General features: G+C 42.9%; 1 protein-coding gene across 1 annotated transcript in view; it reads right to left on the bottom strand.

Annotated features, from left to right (window-relative positions):
- The window catches only part of HTATSF1 (HIV-1 Tat specific factor 1), a 63212-nt gene extending 39323 nt beyond the window's left edge, over positions 1 to 23889 (bottom strand). The window contains exons 1-5 of the mRNA XM_073599223.1: positions 23595 to 23889; positions 13038 to 13239; positions 7309 to 7356; positions 7056 to 7210; positions 1361 to 1524 (exon numbers count right to left, since the gene is read on the bottom strand). Coding sequence (XP_073455324.1) covers positions 1361 to 1524; positions 7056 to 7210; positions 7309 to 7356; positions 13038 to 13239; positions 23595 to 23744 — 719 coding nt within the window. The 5' untranslated portion in view covers positions 23745 to 23889. The remainder of the gene's footprint in view (positions 1 to 1360; positions 1525 to 7055; positions 7211 to 7308; positions 7357 to 13037; positions 13240 to 23594) is intronic.
- Between the last annotated feature and the right edge of the window lie 227 nt (positions 23890 to 24116).

Below are 24116 nucleotides of genomic sequence, written 5' to 3'. Positions count from 1 at the left end.
TGATTGACAAATTCCTGTGCAGATGCAGCTTCTGACGACTGAGCCGTTCATCGCTGCCCTACGAGTTGGTTGCTTACCCTTCTTCCTCCAGAAATCTTTTGAATACAAGATTAATTCTGTCCCAAACAAGCGTTCACCGTGGAATGGAATACTTGTCAACAACTGTTTGCAGGGCAATTCCTCAGGCCCGCTCTTGGGCCAAATTCACACATGTGAATAGCAAGAAACCCCGTGTGTGACATCTGCCAAATAGAATCTTTCAAAACATCAACTGCAAAGAGCTTGAGGCAAATCATCACGTGAGCCTGCATTGCAGCCTGTAGAATCTTTCTTCTTTGACAATGATGAAAAAAAAAAAAAAAAAGAGGCTTCCCTAGGGGGGTGGAGTTATATAGAGAAGGACTTTCCTGTCTTTGATTGCCAGTGTTAATTCACCTGAAGGTGGCGCATAGCCCAGATGTTCATGAATAATTAAGCCTGCTCTGTGTTCTGTGATGTACGAAAAAAGAAATGATAGTAGAGACTTTAGAATCACTTTAATATCCTGTTAGTCAACTTCTTTATCATTATTAAACTTTTGACTACATGCAGAAGCATGGTTGCAATAGTATATTAATTAAATCCTACAGACAGAAAAATTATATCAGTGCAAATGTATTGCACTGCCATGTTCTTAGAAATATGGGTTAAAACATAAATACTGTAAGTAGATTTTAATGGAATCAATGCTAACAGACAGCCAAATCTTCATCAACAAAGACACCCACCTGGGGAAAACAACACTTGTTATATGGAAATATATTTAGGTCCAACAGCTATGTTCTGTAGCACTTCAGCTAGGTTACACAAGCAGCCAACTAGATTATGAAAAATTTAGGTTGATGTTGCATGCATATGAAAAACATCACTTCACATGTGTCAGACTATTAATTTCTCCATAGCTATGACTGTCAATGCAGAAAAAAGGAATGTGCATAGAGTACCTGAAGTAGGCAATAAAGGAAGTATAATAGTTTAGGAAACGGTCAAAAAAAAAAAAAAACCTGCCATGAGAAAAAATTGTTAGACTGCATTGCTGACCAACTTTTGGAAATGCTAATCCAGTGGCTTCAATCATTTCTAAATCATGGGGAAAAAAAGCAGATCCTGATTTCTGACTTTAGATTTACTACACTTGCAATTCAACGTTTTGGATTTTAGGCCAACATATTTCTGTAGGGTTCCCATTTAGCAATCAGTCATAATTTGTAATATAATCTGGGGTCCTCTGCAAAGCTCTAAAGCGCATATAAAAAAAGTGTACAGGTTAGTGTTGCTATAAGTACCGAAAAGTTGTAACCATACACAAGATTCTGCATACTTTTGCTGCTGTGACAATTTCTTCTTGTAGTCCTTCGCTTTCTTCTTCTTTTTTGATGCATCATATTCCCCTTTGAGCTGGAACTTTGCACTTTCAACATGAAGTCTGTATCCTCTGATTTCATAATCATCAAGGATTTTTAAAGCCAGCGCAACAGATTCTTTCTAAAATGAAAAACACAAGTGTTTTACATCATGACCAGCAAACATACCAAATCATACTGCTAAAATTCAGTTAAGCTAAAGCTGTTTACACAGCAGGCTAAATGGGGGAAAAAAACAAATTCCTTTATATACACACACACACAAACGATGTGGATGAAGGAAGCCACCATCCCTATCCTAAAAGGGCATGGTATTCTGACAGCGACACCAAATCAAGAAAAAGTTCCACTTTGACAGAAGCCAATCAAGTGATCAACTTCATTTGAGTGGGAATGCCCCACACTGATCGAATGCGGACAGTTCAGTAGGGAACTTCAGTTGGTATATGGTCAGCTTTAATGCAAATGAGCATTTCCTTCTGTTCCTCTATGTTCCTAATTTAAGGCAGAACTTAACTAGTGCCCCCAGAGTAGAAATGCGAGGTCCATGCTCTCCCGTCACTGTTACTGCCACAGCCATTTATTTTTCCTGGTTTGGAGTCTTCTATCTCCAGCCACAAATACTGTAACTGTTGCACATGTGCATGGGAGACACTTTTACCTGGCTTATTCATCTCAGTTATATATGGGCTAATCTGCTAAATACCCCGTTGTGTGCAGATAAAAGTAAATAGGCATTTGCTTTTCACATGATTGGATAATTGAAGTGAATATTGACAGACATAATTTATTCTGTGAAGATTCTCAACTCCTTTTGGTAAATCAGCATCAAAGCCTCTTCTGCCATGGGAACCTACTTGCTAGCAATTTTTTAAAATGTAACTTTAAAACGATATTAAAATCTTGTTTTTTGTTTTTGTTAATAACAAACATGTTATACTTACCTGCTCTGTGCAGTGGTTTTGCACAGAGCAGCCCGGATCCTTCTCTTCTCGGGTCCAACGCCGGCGCTCCTGCCGGGTGCCCTCACAGCATGCAGCTTGCTCTGGTGGCATCCAAGCAGGTGCACTCCCAACCCGCAGCTCTGTTTCCATTTACACACAAAGTTGCAGCTCTGTCCCGCCCCCTCTGTCTGATTGGCTCAATGGCTGCAATTGACAGCATCGGGAGCCAAAAGCCAATTAGGAGTGCGAGTCCCTGGAGAGGGAAGGCTCTCGTGGACATCGCAGGATCGAGAGGGGCTCAGGTAAGTATTAGGGGGACTGCTGCACACAGAAGGTTTTTTAACCTTCTTGCATTATATGCATGAAGGTATAAAACCTTGTGCCTTTACAACCACTTTAAGCTAGAAGGGTGACACAGAGGAGTGTTGGTGTAACAAGGCGACCATTAACAAGGCGACCATTAATGTGACTAAGCAGTACCCTTTGCATTTCATTTTTTCCAAAATTTCTCCTGAAAAAAAAGTAATATGTCTGGTATGTAAGGGGGGCTTCTGTGCCTTCAAGCCTCTTAGCTGTATATAAAAGATCTAAGGCACTGTTGCCTCTGACACAGCTCAGTAGATTTGGAATAAGATTTGGAAATGTCATCACTGTTCTGCTAACTAGTGGAGGCTCTGAAATAAAGAAGAAGCTTGTTTCAACCAAGAAAGCTCCCTCAAAACAGACACAGTGCAGAACAAGGCATAACAGGTCAGAAATAAGGGAAGATCAGTTGCAGGAATAATCACAGGCAATACTTGTGGCTGGTTGTTAGTCCTCTGCCTGTCTGTTTATGGGCACTGCTTCAGTAGTTCTTTAGTAGAAATATATATGGCAGGTTCCATAATAACCACATACACCCCCCAACTAAAACCGGCAAGAGTTCAAATATTTTTGATTGTTAACCCATTTCTATTACCTCATTGCTACACAGAGCAATGCAACGTAGATATAATTAATACACATTATACACCATTACATTTTATTAATAGCGCTGCTATACTGCGTAGAAGCTGAATCGGGCATAAGGAAATATTGTCTGAAAAAACCCCTATGCGCTGACAGTACCCAAATATGCGGCCCCTCTATGGGTGGGCCTTGGTGCCAAGCAGCCGCATATTTGCGTTCATTAGGGAAAATACAGCTATGCCAAAACTACGCTCCCTGCACGCTCCTGGTACACTCACAGGCGGCTGACGGAAAGCTCTTGCTTGCGATCAGTAGCTTTCCGATCATGTGTCCACCATGATAGCCAATCACAGCGGTCACATGATCCTAAACCCCTTAATGGGCTGAGAGACGCCGGCTCCAAAGGGTTAATCTTGGTGTGCTTTGTGCATTTCTTCCAGATCCATGCAGCAATCCAGTGAAAAACTCTGTGCAGGAGCTTCCTGTAATAAAGACCATTCACTGCTTCTCTCTCCTTGTGCTGGGAGACTGGTCTTGTATCCTCTTCCTATAGTTGTCTGCAGGCAGCCTGTAGTGGGTGGGGCCTGCTGGATTCCTCCCACAGCTCTTCTCTTTGCAGAGCATAGGCTATGTGCATGCCAGTGATGGAGTCACTGCTCCTTTTACAAGGTAATGACTGGGTTGGCAAAAGTATTTGGTACACAGAATGTGGATTTATTTTCTTTGTGCTATTGAGGAATATATTTATTTGATGTTTTCATGACTGAAGTTCAACTTTAAAGTGGAAGTTTAGGTAAGACAATTTTTATGTAGTGTGGGGGTGTGTGCGCCTTTCCTCCAATCAGCTGCCTTGGTTGAATGCCAATAATCCACTCCCAATGCTGAACAGAGCGAAATTCTGTAACTCAATCTGCACTTTCTAAAGGATATATACAGCTGAAGACAGCAGATATACATGTAAAACATATGTAGGGAGATTTGTTTCATCCCTGTGTATCATCTGAGGCTGTTCACTTCACTGGGTATAGGAGAGGGTTTACATCCACTTTAATCTTCGCTCATTCTCATCTTTCCCTTACTTTAAAAAAAAACTAGTGTGTTTCATGTTTCCACTGCGCATCGGTGCCACGGCGCCATTCCTGGGCGTCCTGTTGCTGGCGTAAGTGGGATTTCAATCGTGGCCAGTACATGGGGAGATGTGTAACCGTTTTGAGTGGCTTCGGTCGCTCCAACAGAATGGCCTCCCCCTTTTTTGCTGGGAGGAGCCCATTTGGTCATGCTGAGCACATAAGGATCCCCATTTCACTCTGCTAGCTCTCTTGGTAGCACCTCCAGCAGTATACTGCACAGATCTGTAGATCATGTTTTTTTTTTTACAGAAATCGGTGCACTCGCCCCTGATGAAGTGGTAGGAAACCACGAAACGTGCGTCGGGCCAATTTTGGTGCACTATTTTCTTTTTAGATGGTTTTATTTAATCCCCTCCCAAGCTACCCTACCATGTTGCTTTTCAAGCAATTTTTTTATTATGGATAATTGTTATGATTAGTTGCTATGATTGTTTTTATGAATATCTGGTCAATAATACGTGATTGTTTTGCCTATTTACCATGCATGTACTCATATGTTTTTTGATGAATAAAACAAACATGTCTTGTTACATTGACTCATCTTTTAGCCATACCAAATCTACCTAATTTAAAGTCCCAAACCCTCTTTTTCTTGCAGTGTGTTTCCTGTTTTGTCCTGTATACCAGAATAAATTTTCACTTTCAACCCTCCTTAAAAGGGTTAGTTCACCTTTACTTAAAAGAAAAAAAACAAAAAAAACTGCCTATGCAGATAAGGGGTGTTCATAGATAAAAGCAAACTGTAATGCCTCGTACACACGATGACATTCCAACAACAAATCCATGTTTTGTTTTTTTTCAACGGATGTTGGCTCAAACTCGTCTTGCATACACATGGTCACACAAAGTTGGTCGGAAATTCCCAACGTCAAGAACAAGGTGATGTACAACACGTACGATGAGCCAAGAAAAAGGAAGTTCAATAGCAAGTGCGGCTCTTCTGCTTGATTCCGAGCATGCGTGGAACTGTGCGTCGGAATTGTGTACACACGATCGGAATTTATGCAAACGGATTTTGCTGTCGGAAAATTTGAGAACCAGATCTCAAATTTTGTGTGACGGAAATTCCGATGGAAAATGTTCGATGGAGCCTACACACGGTCGGAGTTTCCGACAAAAGGCTGCCATCGAACATTTTCCGTCGGAAAATCCGACCGTGTGTACGAGACATTAGGCCCCTTTCACACATGTGGACTGCTCAGGTCCGCCTGTTTTTTTTTAGGCGGACCTGAAGGGACGCTCAATACAGTTCTATGGAGCGACGGATGTCAGCGGTGAGTGGACTTTTTCTCTCATTCAAACCCCCTCTCACATGCTCTTTCCCCTCTGATGCAGTAGCTCTAAGCTCAGTGTTTGAAAGCTCACTTCTGTGATGGTGAGCAGTAATGACTAGGCCTCACTTAGCAACGTCCTGGGAGTATTGCAGTCAGGCTTTGGGAGGTATGCAAATGGTCTACACCTATAGAAAGGTTATTATTCAACTTTAGTCAGAGCTGCACAGTTTGTTTTTATCTTTAGACACCCCTTATTTGCATATGCAGTTTGTTGGTAAAGTTGAACTAACCCTTTAAAGTGGTAGTAAACTTGTTTTTGTTATTCTTACCTACAGGTAAGCTTCTAATAAAGCTTACCTGTAGGTAAAATGAATAGTTTAGGAGATAATCTAGTGAGCAGCAGCCGATGACGTCACCGGCACATGCCCTCTGAAGGAATGGCATACCAGTGCCATACCTTCAAAGCTGTGTGCCACAAGTGACATTGCCGCACGTCCAAAAAGACGGCCGGAGTCTGCGAATCCAGAAGGAAGACCAGGTGAAGTTGGAAGCCCCTGCAGTGGTGACAGCGTGCTGCTGGAGGGCTTCGTTTTAAGGTTAATTATTCATAATGTGCTAGTATGTGATGCATACTAGCACATTATAACATTGCCTTGCAAGTGGAAACTTTTTTTCTTCTTACAGACTTTACTACTGCTTTAATACTCCATCATAAAAGTGCTCTAGTAAAGAGATTGTGTGTGTATATATGTATATGTATATATATATATATATATATATATATATATATATATATATATATATATATATATATATATATATATATATATATATATATATATATACATACATATACACACACACATATACATATACACACACACACACACACTGAAAACACTCCCTAAAAAAAGTGTTTTCTGCATACAGTAAGTGGTTTGGTAATGAGAAATCGAGAGAGATCGAGTCTCTACTTTTGGAAGAAGGATCCCCCCCGCCCCCTTAACAGGGTCTTTACATGACGGGGTCAGGAAAGACTGCCCGATTACAGATCTGCACGACATCGGTACTAGAGACCGACAGCTCATTCAAAGTACTGGAAGCACAGAGTGAGTGCACTCAGCACAGAAACACCAGCCGTTTATGGAAGCATATGTTCGGCCTGTAAGCCCACCTGCTTTCTTATTGCACTAGGCTGCCAGCAAGAGGTTAACCTTATCTGTATACATGGGAGCATTCAATAAAAACAGAAGGGCTGGTTGGGAATGAGAGTAATCCACAGTGAAGTAGTTATATCTTAACACAGCCCCTGCAGCGACCTCCAAAACGCTTATAGTTACCCAAAACAAAACTAACCTTGAGATAGCAACACAAGCCATCACCTTTCAGGTTCCCATCCTTGTCTTTGTACAGTTTTACTTTAAAGTCCTCTGTCTGCAGATCCCGCATAATGATTCCACACTTTGACATGGTTTCGATAAATTCATCATAGGTCAGATCCAAAGGAAGCCCTGCCAAGAGAACATATAAAAACAATGATAAAGTTTATGCCTGAAAAAAAGTGGTAAAAACGGCAGACTGCTTTAAACAAAATGTCATTTACACTAACCTGAAACATATACGTTGGTGTTTCTTCCATCGTCCACGTTGAACCAGCCTGTTAAAACACAACAAAGATACTTAGCTGTTCAGCACAAAAATCGTTTAACAAATCAACTTTTTAAAAAATATTTAAGTTAGCTTTATTGAGATTATCAAGCATAGGTCTCTGACCAGGAATTCACATGTACATAACCACAGAAGATCATTGCCTCAGCAAGGATGAAAACCCTCCCTGGAGCATGCACCTTCAAAGTCACAGCAGCGCCTGTATTTCTGTACTGACAGTTGTCTTAACAGCTTCAGTTAACACCTAAATTGTTAAAGTAGAAGTTCACCTGAAGCCTAACTCTAAACCTACTCGCAGCCACATTCTAAAACGAATCTATCGAGCCATTTGAAGAAAAAAAAAAATATATATATATATATCACTATACTTACCCGTTCTGCAGCCATTCAGCTTCAGAGTGTGGGAGTGTACAGGAGCAGCCGACAGTGGAAGCCCAATAGTAACGCTAAGGGAGTTCCCCCAAGTATGTCACTTCCCAAGCATTTGCATACAACGGGCACTGGTGAGGCTGCATATGACGGGCACTTAGAGGCTGCATATGACGGGCACTGGTGAGGCTGCATATGACGGGCACTGGTGAGGCTGCATATGACGGGCACTGGTGAGGCTGCTGGGCACAGTCAGGCTGCATATGACGGGCACTGGTGAGGCTGCTGGGCACAGTCAAGCTGCATATGACGGGCACTGGTGAGGCTGCTGGGCACAGTCAGGCCGCATTTGATGGAAACTGGTGAGGTTGCATTGATCTTTTGTATCATGTCTGCAGTCTCTGACCATCTCCTGTATCATATCTGCTAGAGGTGCATCGAATGGGAATTTTGCTAATACTATTAGCAATGTGTTTAAGTTTAAGGAAAAGATTGCAGACATGATACAAGAGGTTGGTTAGAGACTGCAGACTGCATTTTTCTTGACCTTTCTTGCACTAAAGGTGCCAATAATGGCAAACAATAAATTCAAACAATCCTATCTGGGTAAATGGACAAGAAAGGTTCCTTAATTGATAGAGTGTGCAGTTCACTGATTCTTCTTGCAGATGTGATTGCAACAAAAATACAGTCTTGAAAGTTAGATTTCTTAAAGAAATTGATTGTACCTGTTCAAAAGGTTCCTTTGTGAAGCTTGCAGAACCACTGACCGATTTCATTTGGAAAAATGCTTAGCAGGAGCTGGTCTGGATCTAGTAAGTGTCTTAAAAAAATCCTGCAACCAAAGATTCTGAAAAAATTGATTACTCCAGGAACACTCACAAGGTGGCCATTTGCACCTTAAGAGTGCTCACTGCAAGACCTTTTGTAGGAATTCCAACACTGATACTATATCTTCCAAGGTTCGATTTGTCGAACACCACCAAGAACTGTAGACTTTCCAAACCTTAGCATAAATAGCTCTAGTTACTTTCTTCCTACTAGAAAGTAAAGTTGTTATTAGAGGTTCTGACAATCCCTTATTCCTGAATAGCTGCTCATCAGATACCAGGTGGTGAGGCTTAGCCTGGCTAGATCCAGGTAATACACTGGGCCCTGAAGTAGTAAATCCTGTCTGAGAGGAAGCTGCCAGAATGGTTTGACTGCCATTTGCAGAATGGTGGAGAATGGTGGAGAACCAGGCTCTCTTCGGCCAGAATGGAGTAAATCAGAATTACCGACACTCTCTTTCTGCAATTTCCTAAATACCAATGGAAATAGCTGGAACGGGGAAAGGCGTAACCCAGGTGAAAATTCCAAGGATGTGCTTAAGCATATAATACCCAGAGAACGGTCGTCTCAGTGAAGAGTAGAGAAAGGAAATTAAATGAAATGAGGTTTTCTTTTGATGCAAACAGGTCCACTTGTGTATGGCCCCAGGTCCTGGTGATCAACGTAAACATTTCTGGACTCAAGCTCTACTCTGCTTCTTGAAGTTGCCGCCTGCTCAAAAAGTCTGCCACTCCATTTAGCGTGCCTTTGAGATGGACTGCTGACAAGGAAAGTAAATGATTTTCCATCCAACCCATAATTTCTGTTCACAGCAACTGAAGAGTTTTGCTTCTCGTGTCCCCCTGCTTGTTCATGTAGGCCACGGTAGTAGCATTGTCTGATAAAATCTGCACATGGAACCCCTGGAGGTTTGGAGAGAAGGCAGCCAATGCTAAGGCGACTGCCTTTACCTCCCTCCAATTTGAGGACTGCACTGCCTCGGTTCGGGACCATACTCCCTAAGCCAGATTCTGATCCCAGTGGGTCCCCCATCCCCAGACGCTGGCAACTGGGCCCCCCATCCCCATACGACGGTTGAAAAAAAAAAAAAACACTATTTTTTTGACCGGGAAAGCCCTTTGACAAAACTGACCGATTCCTCCACCACCAAAGTGTGCGCTTGACCCTGCTGGGGACCTTTACCTTTGTATCTAGGGTTTCTGGCCTGTGTCCCCATACCTTTAGGAGGAAACTCTGAAGTTGCCTGAAATGTAGCCTCGCCCATTAAATGGCTGGCATGGTTAAAGTTAACCCTTCTGACCTATATCTCCCGATTTGTCTGTAGCATAGCTACTAAGTCCTGAACCTTGTTTTTCTTTTCTTCTGGAAGGAAGATGCTTTGCTCTACTGAGCTTATTTGGTACCCCATAAAATGTGTCTGCTGAGCTGGATTAAAGTTTGATTTTTGAAAGTTCATGATCCAACCCAAAGCTTCCAAATGACTGTAGGCCTTGCCCAGGTCTTCTTGCAATCTTTCCCTGGAAGGAGCAAAGAAAAGGAGGTCGTCCAGATACGAGATTACTGCAATTCCCTGAAGGCGGAGAGGGGCGCAGGCTGCCGCCATTCGTTTTGTAAAGATTTGTGGGGTGGACAAAAGGCCAAAAAAAAAAAAAAAAAAAAAAAAAAAAAGATTTGAATTGTAGATGCAACCCCATATTCACCGCCATCCTCAGTAATTTTTGGGACTGAGGAGCTGAGGGAACATGCAGGTATACATCTCTTAAAGTGGAAGTAAACACATCCATAAAACAGTTACCATTATAGCACATGCCAGAAATGTAACACTCCATTGGTTGTGCTCTCAACCAAAACTGTCAAACCATCCAATGGCTGGTGTCATAACTGATCACATGTGCAGCATCATGGCAGTTGTAGAATAAACAGAGCCCAAGATGGCAGCTTCCTTGGCTGAAAAAAAATAGGAGGGTTTTACTTCCCCTTTAAGTCGATCAATGTCATGAAGCAGTCCTTGGTTAACAGATTCCTGACCGTAAAGATCAAGTCCATATGAAATCTTCTGTAAAGGACTGACTTGTTCAGTGGCTTTAGGTTGAGGATTAGACGAAAACTTCCAGATGCATTCTTTACCAGAAAGATATGGGAATAGAATCCCCAATGACGTTTCCTCTGGTGATACCTAAATCACAACCCCTTGTTACATCAGCTCATGGTTCTTAACTGGTTCTTCATAGCTAGAGCTTTTGCTGTGTCCTTTGGCAGGTTCATGACAAAGCATCTTTCTGGAGGAGGACCCAAAAACTCTATTTTGTAACCCTGGGCATAGTTAGAATATATTGATTTTCTGTCACACTTATCCAGTGAGGGAGAAATTCTTGAAGCCTTCCTCCCACTGGCAATGAAGAGTCATTGCGTTTTGTTGACGCAGGAGGATGGAAAAGGACATTCCCTCTGCCTTTTGCCTTCTGTGCAGACCAATTCCTTATTTTCTCCTGGAGCTTGCTGCTTTGTTCCTGAGCCCTTTGAGGTCGAAAAAGCCATTTAGCTGGTTGCTTTTTCTTCTCAACGAGGAATGATCTTTTTTTGTCAGCTGTCCTATCTAAAACAGAATCTAAACCAGGACCGAAGAATAGATCTCCCATGAACAGAACACCACAAAGTTTACTTTTGGATGCCGCATCCCCCGGCCAGGTCTTCAACCACTCTACTGGCCGAGTTAGTTAGGGCTGTAGATCTTGCTGTCATCCTTATAGACTTTGCTGCTGCATCTGCAATATAAGCTACAGCCATTGACAGGGTCGAGAAAGAATCGAGAATTTCTTGTTTGGGTGAATCTGCTATAATATGGGTCTTAAGCTGGTTTACCCAATATTCCATATTTCTAGATATGCAAGTAGTTGCCATAGCCGGTTTTAGATTGCCCATGATGGATTGCCAAGTTTTTTTATGTTGTTGATCAATCCTTATGTCCATGGGATCTTTCAGTATTCCCATGTCAGGTCAGTTGATCTTGAAACTTAGGAAAAGGCTGCATCGAGTTTAGGAACTTTATTCCAAAGTGCCACTGGGTCTTCATCAAAAGGAAAATGCTTTTGGAAAAAAAAGGCTCTCTCCCTGGTTCTGCTCATTCCTTTTTAATGGCCTCAGATATTACTGGATGTACTGGAAAAGTGCAATTTTTAGGCTCACTGAGAACCATGTACATCTGATCAGGCAGAGATTATTCTTTTATCTCTTTCCTAAGCCCAATGTAGCATAAATTGCCTTTAACAGGCCATCTACCTGTTCTAAAGACAGCTTGTATTTCGAGGGCTCATCTTCTGTCCCTTCCTCCTCCTCCTCTGGATCTTCTTTGGAACGAGAGGGAATGTCCCTCTTGGGTAGGAGGACCCACCTCAGCCTTCACCGCCGGGATTAACAGTGAGCCCTGAGAGGATTGTAAAGTAGATGGCTGACTCAAGGAAGTGAAGAGCGAAAAGACTGAACAGTAGCATCCAGCTTTTTCCTAACTGATGCGATCAAATTGCTGCATGGGGACAAAGCTTCCTCTTTAACCAGGGGGTCAATACATATTTGACATAGTGTCTTCTTCCAATCCTCAGGTAACTTGGCTTTGCATGAAGGGCATTTCTTTTTAACCACAGGGTCAGAGCTCTTAGCCTGCCATAACAAAAAGAACACAAGACAAAACCATCCCAGTGAGTCAACCTGCTTTTTCAATATGCTCACCACAGGTGCACAGGAAGAACAAAACTCTATGTGCCCAGACAGGCCCCTGCCACCCTGGGGAAGGACAAAAGATAGAGAGACCCCACAGTAATCAAGGCAGTTCACAGATCCAGCCCTTACCTGGGCCTTGCTGGTGCCTGTCCCACTTGTGGCTAACATGACGGTTCCGGATTCCAAAAGCATTGTTGCGCCAAACCGGAAATGAGCACCAGATCTGCTCCCCCTTCTGCGCTTTCCGGCGGTAGTGACTCCGTGTGCCTGCTCCCCGAGTGCCGCCCCTTTTCGGATACCTCACTTTCGGCCAGGTGAAGTCACTAGACTGCCAGTCCAAAGATGGCGGCAGGGTGCCTGCTTATCCGGGCGGGCCAGAAAAAAAAAAACTGTCCGCCGCATAGCAACGGAATTTTACGGAGCAGTACCAGCTCTCCCCAAGCACCTAAGAGTGAGAAGGAGCCCATCCAGCAGTCACTGTGGTATGGGAGGAATGGGCACTCTAGAAGAAAAAACAGATAACGGTGGAGCAGGAAGCCTGGCCTCTCAGGACAGCACCTAAGAGCTCCCAACTCCACACTAGGTGTTCCCTTGCCGGAGGAAACACAAAAACTGATGACCTGTGGGGAGAAACCTCCTTTTAAAGTTTGGTGGAAGTGGTGTTTCCCGTTGGCAAGTGGGAGGAGCCACTCTCTCAGGTGCGGTCCTGAAAGATGTTTAGGGAAATATTTTTTTTTTGCATTGTACACTTACCTGGGTCTGCTTTTCTTTTTTCTCCCTTCCCTTTTGGTTCTGTTGGTTCCGGTTGAGGTTTAGATTCTTGCTTTGCTTTTTTAGTTTTCACTTCCTTGGAAGCTGGAGCAACTTGTGAAGATTCAGAAGGAGTAGAACCATCTTTATTATCTTCTGAAAACCCATAGTTTGCTTGATACATTGCCAAGAAGTCTTCGGTTATCTATCAAAACAACAGAATACAATACAGGTTTACCTTTGAGGGTAAAAAAACTGCAGAATACAAAATCCAGAGAGTGATCATTTTTATTTGACTCTTCCTCCCAAAAAAGGAATGTGCATCCTTTGCTTGAACAGGGTAAACTGGAAAAGGGAAAACATTATTTTTAAATATTCTTCTTCCTGCTAAGGAAAGATGACAATGAACAATAAGATGCAATGATGTGCACAGTAACCAGGACTTTTTTCCCCCCAAAGAATAGGCGCAGGAACTCTCCCCTTCAGTCACTTCTGGTCTCTACCCCCTATCCACCTCCGAGCACCATTCCTTGGTTCCACCCCCTACCCACCTCCCAGTACTTAGAGAATACAGAACCAAGTATAATTTTGTGGTGATAAGTAATTTGTATGGAGTTTGTTAATAAGAAGAAAATCAGTAAAGTAGATCCACCACAGCCAGCAGCAATAGATTGCCCCAGCAACAATAGACCCTAACAATAGACCCCGCAAGCAACAACAGATTTCCCAGCAGCCAGCCCAGCATCAATAGACCCCTCTCTCAACAGTAGACCCTTTCCAGCAACAAAAGCCCAACCAGCAACAATAAACTGCCAAGCAATAGATGCCCTCCAGCAGTGGCCATCAACCCTGTCTTCAGAGCCCACTAACAGACCAGGTTTTATGTATTACCTTGGGGAGATGCAAACTAGAACATTGCAATCACTGAGCAGCAAATGACATCACCTGTGATGTATTTCAGTTATCTTGCAAACCTGGCCTGTTAGTTGGCCCTGAGGACAGGGTTGATGACCACTGCTCTCCAGCATCAACAGATCCCCCACCAGCAAACAATAACAGACCTCCCCAGCATGAATAGACCTCCATGCAAAAATAAATCTCCTTCAGGACTTCAGGTACAATAGAACCCCCAGCAGCCATCAATGAACCCCAGCACCCCTTGCCATTACATACAATCAGTGCGGCGTTCCCGCTTGAAAAAAAAAAAGCCCTGACAGTAACCCATACCAGAATCTACTATGCTAGCAGGCTGAAAGCTAACTGGATCCTAAGGGTTACTGCCCTTACCGGAACCTTTCCTGAATGGTTGATTACTATGGTGAAGTTACATCACAAAAAGGAAGGGTGGTAATTAATTCTAGAAGGGGTGTACAGAAAATTCACAAAAATATGAGTAGAAATGTTTATAAGCCTTAACATTACTAACACTTAATATATTTGAATTGCAGTCTATAGTTCTTTTCACACAGACTGCACAATAGATTACATTTAAATTGAACTGAAATCTTAAATTGTATGTAAAGTCAAAACTTTTTATAATTGGTTTAGGTGGAATAGTGAAGGGTTAAGATCCTCTCTGGTTATTCTTTGCTGTGCTTGTCCCACTGGGGAGAAGTCCCTTCTCTTCCTGTCTCAGAGATGCAACAGGAAAAGAGAAAACTTGAAAAGTGAAAAGAATTACACTACCACCTAACGCACTAAAATGGGTCACCGAACTTTCTAAACAAAGGGCCATTTTTTTGTCCTTCAGACTTAAGGGGGGGCGGATTGTGACCATCTGGAGTAGAAATTTTCCTGGCATCAGTGGGAGTAAACATCACGTTTGTTATTAAGTATTATTGGGAGAAATTGTGCCCCATTGTTGATGTCAGTTGGCAGAACAGTGTCTTGCATCATTAGGCAGAATAGTGTCCCAAGTGCCGGATAAATGCAAGCAAAGGGCCGCAGTTTGGAGACCACTGCACTAAAAGCAAATAAAATTCCCAGCTCAACTCACCAGCCAGTCTGCAAACAAATTATCCTGTCTAACAATGTGCGTTAAAAACAGGGGGTTTAGTTTGCACACATTTTCAAGCTGCAGAGCTGCTCCAGGGCACACCATTATTATCTGCAGTCCTAATTCTTGTTTTTAATACAAACCGTTAGATGGGATAATTTGGTTGGTTGCAGACTGGCTGGTGAGTTGAGCTGGGAATTTTCTTTGGTTTTGTTTTGCATGCGTTGCCATTCCATGTGCTCCTTGCTGTGAAGGCCAGTGACAGGTGGGGACAGTGACCAGTTGTTTGTTACTGATGTAATATTGGTGAGGCGACACACTGGACACCTTTGTTGCCATTGTGCTGTGTGTCCAGTGTGCCCCTGTGCCTCTAAGGAGGGGTGGGCTACTGCCAGGCTCACCTGTCCATTCATTAGAATGCCTGTGCTTCTACTATGGAGGCTCTCATAATTTTACAAGAGTTAGGACTGCAGACAATACTGGGTGCCTTAGAGCAGCTCTGCAGCTTACGTATGTATTTGCAAATGTGTGCTAACTAAAGCCCTGTTTTCAATGCAAACTGTTAGACAGGATAATTCGGTTGGTTGCAGACTGGCTGGTGAGTTGACGGAATTTACTCTGGATTTGTTTTCCATGCGTTGCCCTTCCATGTGCTCCTTGCGGTGAAGGCCAGTCATTTGTTACTGCACCATAAGAACGCATCTGGTGCGTCACCACAACACGATATCGTTCACTGTGGTGTGCCCTGTTGAAAAAAAAAAAAAAAATGGTGCAGCTCCAATTTTAAATCATGGTCATGCGATTAAAGCAGGCAGACCTCCCACTTAGCGCTCTTTTTGAGGAGATCAATGCAATGGTTGATCTCAATATATAAAAGCAAAAGCATGAATCTGCAGTGTAGTACATACAGTATATACTTGGCCTAAAAGGGATTTTTACCTTACACAGAGCACCACATTAAGACTTTTGAACTTTATGCATTCTAAAATATATTTGACTTTGTCTATTATTAAAGCTGGGGTTTCTATATTCCTCCCACTGGAGAAAAATAAAGCATACTCTCCAAAATAAAACTTCTGTAAGCCCGGCTAAATCAGGAATAAGAGCAGGTCTGATCAAATATATAACTATGATCCGGCAAATGACTGAAGCACACAGCTGTCACAATGACTGCAACAGACCTCAACCGCGATCCAGCCTGACCTGTTCTGTATGACCAATCCGCAGCCAAGGAAATGTAATACAGGGGATAAGGCAAGCAGCTAGCCAGATCCAACTATTTCATTCCTGCAACTCTAGTGTACAAAGGCATGAGCTAAGCACCTTTACCATTTCACCATCATGTGAGGAAGAAAAATATGTCCATTCATGCCACCTGCCCACAAAGCTCCAGGCACTGTTTTACAGAAATATAACAGAGAGCCAATAAAAGTCCATTTAAATATGATATTCTGCCTTTCTCAAAGTTGTTTGATCAACTTCTGTTGAAGGGGAATTTTAAAATGTTTTCCTTGCTTTAGCCAATCAGCTGCAACCACTGATCAGTGTGGTCTGACAGTGGCAGGTGCCTCTGTCAGGAAACAGTGTCCCAGTAGAGAAGGGGATGGGGGATTCCTCCATCCACCTTGTTTGTGTGGATGAATAGAGGTTTGGGAGCCTGGTCCCCAACCAGGCTACCATGAGGACATTGGGGGCAATTGGACTATCACGGTACAATAAGACAGTAAAATAACTGTATACGACAAAGATACAAATATGAAAAAGTGATAAAAGTAAAAATGTAAAAAGTTTTACTCGTGCAAATACATAATCAGTTACACGTTAAAAATGTTTGTGTGGATGGAGAAATCTGGCCATATATAGCTGTTTTTCTTTTAAGCAAGGGGGTGTATATGTGCACCTGTTGTGGTGGGGAACCCCTCTGCCATCTGTGACTGGCTGTCTGCTCCCTGGTGGGACAGCATTCATCCCTAGTGACAACTTATAAGCTTTTGATTTCCCTCATATTCAGTCCTAGTGAAAATGGTCACAGGACAAAAAGAGAGGGCAGATGTATCCTTAGTGGGGACACAGACAATAATAAAAACCTGACTGAGGTGCTCATCCTTCTCCTAAAACTATAAAAGTTTTGGAATTAGGTACACTTTAACCACTTCAGACCTGTACTATAGCCGAAAGATGACTACAGCACAGCTCTGTTCCAGGAGGGCGTCCATGGACATCCTCCCAGAACCGCACCCCCTGGGGCGTGCATCCGACATGCTCTGTGATTGCTGTGTCCTTTGGAACACAGCTGGTCACAGATCGTGGTAAAGGGGTAATTATAGCAGCCATTTACCATGTCATCAGCTGTGTCCAATCACAGCTGGTCACATGTAAACAAACTTGCAGTTTATTGGCATTCCTTTCCTCACGCGCTGTCACAGTGTGAGGAGAGGAGAACCAGTAACCCACAAGGGTGACAGGGGATATGTACACCAATAATCAGGGCACTGATCATCAGTGTCCTCATGATCAATGCAGCCCCATCAGTGCAGGAGAAAAATTACTTATTTGTGAAATTTTATAGCAGAAACTAGAAAAAAGTTTTTATTTTTTCAAAATTTTCGGTCTTTTTTCATTTGTTTAGCAAAAAATTAAAAACCCAGCAGTGATTAAATACCACTAAAAGACAGCTCTATTTGTGTAAAAAAAAAAAAAATGATAAAAATTTCATTTGGGTACAGTGTTGCATGACCGCTCAATTGTCATTCAGAACGTGACAGCGCTGAAAGCTGAAAATTGGTCTGAGCAGGAAGGGAGTGAAAGTGCCTGGTATTGAAGTGGTTAAAGTCGTAGTGCCAGGAGCTCAACTTCAACTTTAAATAAATGCACATACTATTGCAGGGGGGAAAAAAAAAGTACATTTATTGTTTTTTTCCTCAGCACCCTGCAAAGCATTGCACCCCTGATCAGTGGAACATGGGTGCAATACAAAAAATAGTGCAGCGCTAGAATTTAAATCTATAATAAATGTCCGTAAATGAACAATATGTATCAACGGTGGTGCAGAGTGCTTCATGCAAAGCCAAAGTGCTCTTAAATCCGTGCTCCCCCTCTTGTCAGTCAAACCGCTCACCTTGTTAAAGGGACCCCTGAACTAACAGGAAGGTCTGATAGGCGTTCACCACTCAAATGGTGGTCAGGGTAATGTCTTGGCTGAAAGGCAGGAACCTCTTCCTTAGTAGGGATCAATACTTTTCTTTTCGGTATGCATGGGATAAACAAAGAAAATACATAGTGCTCTCTGTATAACTTTTAAAAACGATTAATACTGACTATACCTAAGGATCCATAGACCGCTGAGGAAGTCCTGTCGGACGATACGCGTGCGGATTGGTTTTATCCTGGTTTAGACGCCCCTGCAGCCATCTTATACTGTCATCTGTAATTACTATGCGCTCTTAAGCCTAGCACTGGCCATAGTGCTAATTATGTGAGTACCTGTTTTTTAATAAAGGAATCGTTTTTAAAAGTTATACAGAGAGCACTATGTATTTTCTTTGTTTATCCCATGCATACCGAAAAGAAAAGTATTGATCCCTACTAAGGAAGAGGTTCCTGCCTTTCAGCCAAGACATTACCCTGACCACCATTTGAGTGGTGAACGCCTATCAGACCTTCCTGTTAGTTCAGGGGTCCCTTTAACAAGGTGAGTGGTTTGACTGACAAGAGGGGGAGCACGGATTTAAGAGCACTTTGGCTTTGCATGAAGCACTCTGCACCACCGTTGATACATATTGTTCATTTACGGACATTTATTATAGATTTAAATTCTAGCGCTGCACTATTTTTTGTATTGTACCACGTGAAAGGATTTATATATTTGCCTTTAGTGTTCAGCAGCTTTGCTTTGTCTGAGGGTTTTTGCGCTGACTGTTTGTCTCTTTGAAAATTTACTAACATGGGTGCAATGTCAGGATTCTGGAGAAAATCCCTGAAAATCCCTGAAGTACCTCCAATATGGGCTGACTGTTTACAAGCTGCAGGGCTTGAGAATGAACCACTACAGCGCCCATCAGAGTGCTCCCAGGTCATTGAGAACTACAAGCCATCAGCCGCAATAATTGGTGGTACTTGTAGTTCTCCTATTCACAGACTGCTGTGAATGAATGACACGGCTATGTGGGTGGACACTGCATGACCCCGCCATTTTCAAAATGTGACAGGGGGTGCAGGGAGAAGAGGGGGGGGGGGATCAGGGGTGCAGTGGGCAGGTCTGGAGCAGGTTACACCCGAATTAGGGGTGTAACATGCTCTAAAAGGCAATTGTATCCTTTAAAGCAAGGATATGCAATTAGCAGACCTCCAGCTGTTGCAAAACTACAAGTCCCATCATGCCTCTGCCCCTGGGTGTCATGCTTGTGACTGTCAGAGTCTTGTTATGCCTCATGGGACTTGTAGTTCTGCAACAGCTGAAGGTCCGCTAATTGCATAGCCCTGCTTTAAAGGATAAGTTCACCTTTCATAACATGCTACACCCATATTCAGGGTGTAACATGTTATGAACGAACTGGTCCCCGCACCTTCCCGATCCCTGCTGTGACAGCTAGCAGGGGGATCTGTGCATGGAAAAACTACAAGATCTGGCAGCCTTTGCGGCTGTCACCTTGTAGTTTTCAATGAACTACCATGGCGCTGTGGAGCACAGCAGTAGTTCATTTGTGCTTCCCGTCAGATTGTATCTGCTTACCCTGACAGGCAAGCAGATACACTGGCAGATCTGCTGGATACCTGAATGGCACCATTGATCTGTTGATCACTAGTGCAATGCTTTACAGGTTCAAATAAATGCACTTTTTTGTTAACTGCAAAAAAAAGTGCATTTATTATTTTTCTCCAAAAAGTGAACTTATCCTTTATAAATAAGTGCACTTATTCTTTTTGCCCCCTCCTCTGACCAGACAGATCCCAGCCTCCTCCTCCACAGATGTATACTTAGGCTGGGTTCACACCTATGCGAATTGAATGCGGCTTACACCACATCCAATTCGCAGAACATTTTAAAATCTATTAGTTTGAACCAGTCTGATTCACATATGTAAATGTAATAAATAGTATATAAGACATATATATGGTATTAAAATAGTCATATACTAAAACAGCGCTATGTTGAGCACATAAGACGAGAGTGTGGCCAAACTACACACAAATATAGTCCATTAGAATAGTGCAATATCAGTAGTGGTTCGGAGGGTGTTCAAATAGATCATAAAGCATGTCACAGCGTGCACCTTCCACCGATCACTCCAACTCCACCATATGTGAACATACTCCCCTCAGGGGGTTAAACTCACCAGAGCTTAAAAGATAAAAGCCTCCAAAATAAGGATATTCTGGACCACCTTAATACAGCACTTCTCTAGGTCATAGGGAGATGAAGGGGCTCCACAGCATTTAAAAACGAGAAAAAAGCGCAAATAGCGTAATTCCGTTTTATTAATACAAAGCACCCATTACAATAAAACTCCCCCATTACTAACAACGTACCAGATTAAACAGTAAGTATAGCAGATCAAATTAATATCACCGTGCACTGCAGCGTGGCCGTCTGGAACCAGTCACTGTAAGCAGATAGCGAGAGTGATCTCCTCGTTCCGGGTCTGACCTCAACGGAGCGCACGCGTCACTTCCTGCGTCGTGTAAGCCACGACCTGACGCGTTGCACGTCAACCCAACCAAGGAAGCAGCGACGGCTTTCAACAGGGAGGGGGAGAGGGACAAAAAAGCCCCACATTGCACTTAATACCATACGGTTACCATAACAATAGACAAGCATAATACAGGGGATTAAAGCAGCTACGGATCGGCATTTAAACCACCCTGTCTCTAACATTCTTACATCTGCAAGTTTTATCAACATCCATTCCAGGTGATAACATGCAAGAATGATCATAATAATAACTTAATACAATGTAGACACATAGTGTGCTCTAATCATCATATATCGATCAACAGTCTAATGGAATCAGACCCCCCATATTATACAGCCATGTACATTTGACATTCATTAAGGAACTTTCAGATAATAATGTACATAAAATGGATAGATTATACATTAAAGCAGACATAAATACAACTTATTCAGGATTAAAAATATATAAAAAATCCTTTTAATATATAGACTAGGATTAACTAACTAGGAGAGTTAAAAAAAAATTTTAAATTTACACATGTAAAATCTGTATATAAAAATATATATTTAAAAAATATATATTAAAAAATTATAAGAACAAGACACAGCTCGAATAGCAAACCCCTGATTCCATTAGACTGTTGATCGATATATGATGATTAGAGCACACTATGTGTCTACATTGTATTAAGTTATTATTATGATCATTCTTGCATGTTATCACCTGGAATGGATGTTGATAAAACTTGCAGATGTAAGAATGTTAGAGACAGGGTGGTTTAAATGCCGATCCGTAGCTGCTTTAATCCCCTGTATTATGCTTGTCTATTGTTATGGTAACCGTATGGTATTAAGTGCAATGTGGGGCTTTTTGTCCCCCTCCCCCTCCTGTTGAAAGCCGTCGCTGATTCCTTGGTTGGGTTGACGTGCACCTGTCAACTCACTGAGGCTGTGATTGGCTGCAGAGTTGAGAGGTGGGAGATTTTAAGCCCGGTCTATTAGTCGTGTAGCCACGCCCTCTGTTGAAGTCAGGATATGACGAAACGCGTCAGTGCGTGGCTTACACGACGCAGGAAGTGATGCGTGCGCTCCATCGAGGTCGGACCCGGAACGAGGAAATCACTCTCGCTATCTGTTTACAGTGACTGGTTCCAGACGGCCACGCTGCAGTGCACGGTGATATTAATTTGATCTGCTATAGTTACTGTTTAATCTGGTACGTTGTTAGTAATGGGGGAGTTTTAATGTAACGGGTGCTTTGTATTAATAAAACAGAATTACGCTATTTGCGCTTTTTTTCTCGTTTTTAAATGCTGTGGAGCCCCTTCATCTCCCTATGACCTAGAGAAGTGCTGTATTAAGGTGGTCCAGAATATCCTTATTTTGGAGGCTTTTATCTTTTAAGCTCTGGTGAGTTTAACCCCCTGAGGGGAGTGTGTTCACATATGGTGGAGTTGGAGTGATCGGTGGAAGGTGCACGCTGTGACATGCTTTATGATCTATTTGAACACCCTCCGAACCACTACTGATATTGCACTATTCTAATGGACTATATTTGTGTGTAGTTGGCCACACTCTTGTCTTATGTGCTCAACATAGTGCTGTTTTAGTATATGACAATTTTAATACCATATATATGTCTTATATATTATTTATTACATTTACATTGTTTTTTTTAAACAGCTGCTTTTACTCTCCATACCCTTGGTTTTTATTTTTATTTCAAAGGGTCTGGTAGATATTTTATGAATGTCATTTCGTCTACTGAAGGTTCTAGATGAATGTTGTTAGGGAATCTGTGGAGCTGAGTGGTGTATTATAGGCCGAGTTATATACTGTTATTTGCTTGATTCACATATGTGCGTTGCAGTCGCACTCCACATTGGTCAAAAAACGTGTGCATTTTCTAGGCATTGCAGTGCGAATTTCAGCCACATAATCTTCTATGGGAACGCATCTGATTCGCAGATGCGTTCCGCTCTGAACACTGAATTCTCTCCCCCTCCTCACTACACCTCCCCCTCTCCCTGCTCAGCTGATCTGCAACTACAACGGAGAGGAAGCGCTGAACAGCTGCCTTTTCTCTTCGAACGGAGCTGGAATTCGCACCGAACTGGTGTAAACCCAGCCTAAATGAGGTCTGACAGGCACAGTCTCTGGGCCTCTTCTAGCCCTATCTGCACAGCAGGGCCCTATAGAAGTCTACTGGACTTGTCTCCCTGAGTCAATGACATCTACAGCTAGGGTTGCCACCTCATCCCTTTAAACCCAAACACGTTAATTACACAAGTTCTGAGGCTAATTTAATGCAGATAAGGCACCGAGTGAGTTTAACTACCAACGTAATCAGTCACAGAACCTGTGTAATTAATATGTGTTCGGGTTTAAAGGGATGAGGTGGAAATCCTAATTACAGCCCAATAGATTTCTATGAGGACATGTCCTGAGGCCAGAGACAGTGGAAGGAAGCAGCACATTAGTCTATGGGGTTGTGATGTCCAGGCAGGATGTACACAATCCCCGGAGGCTGTTTGTCAGAGCGAGGCAAGTATACGTTTGTAGAGGAGGAGGCGGGATCGTTTAGGTGAGGACAAGGGGGTACAATGGAGAAACGCACTTAAAGCGCACTTTTCCTTCAAAGCCAAACTTCAGGACAATGAAAAATTCGGCCCCAATCACCGCAGTCATGTGATCGGGCTGACCTTCTCTCCCCAGATAGGGGGACAGTGAGGCTGGGTGAGAAGGGGTTAAAGCATAACCAAAGGCAAAACGTTCAGAAGCAGGTGAACCCCAGTGTTATTGTCCTGGCAGGATCCTCACAGGGACTAATGAAGAGTGCTGAGTGTCCACATAGAGTGCCCTGACCTCCAATTACACATAAAGCTCTCACCTTAGGGAACCAGGCTTTCTTATCATGGTCCCATTCATACTCAGTGCCATCACTGGGGTCCGTAAAGGTATACGGATCGTTCCCGCTCTCCCGGTTCCCATACAGCTCCTGAAGCCGCAGCTGCTCGTAGAAGGCTTCATTGCTATCCATGTTCTTCTTATCACCTAAAGGAACACTCCAAGTCACAGAAGACCAGCTTCACACTGCCCCTCTCCCCGCACAGGGCACGGATAGAGACTGCGCGTGCGCAGCACGCAAATTCCCCCGTACGTAATCGGTCTGCGCGGACCTACTGGGCCGTAGTGCGCATGTGCGGTATTTTCCTACGTTCTTGAACACTCCTTGTGACCAACAAAGGCGTCTGAAAAATATAATACAGTTTAGCAGGGCGGCCATTTTGTTGTAGACTAAATGAGTTTACTGCTGACTTGTAGTGCGAAATCGAAGTTTGGAAATATTACAAAAGTGCAAGTAGACAGAACTGTCTGGGAAAGAGTTAATTAGAAGACATCACCGCAAATC

Source organism: Aquarana catesbeiana, linkage group LG09 (assembly GCF_042186555.1).
Source record: "Aquarana catesbeiana isolate 2022-GZ linkage group LG09, ASM4218655v1, whole genome shotgun sequence".
NCBI classification, from domain to species: Eukaryota; Metazoa; Chordata; class Amphibia; order Anura; family Ranidae; genus Aquarana; species Aquarana catesbeiana.
Note: the sequence above shows the minus strand (reverse complement) of the source record. Positions and strands in the feature narration are given on the sequence as shown.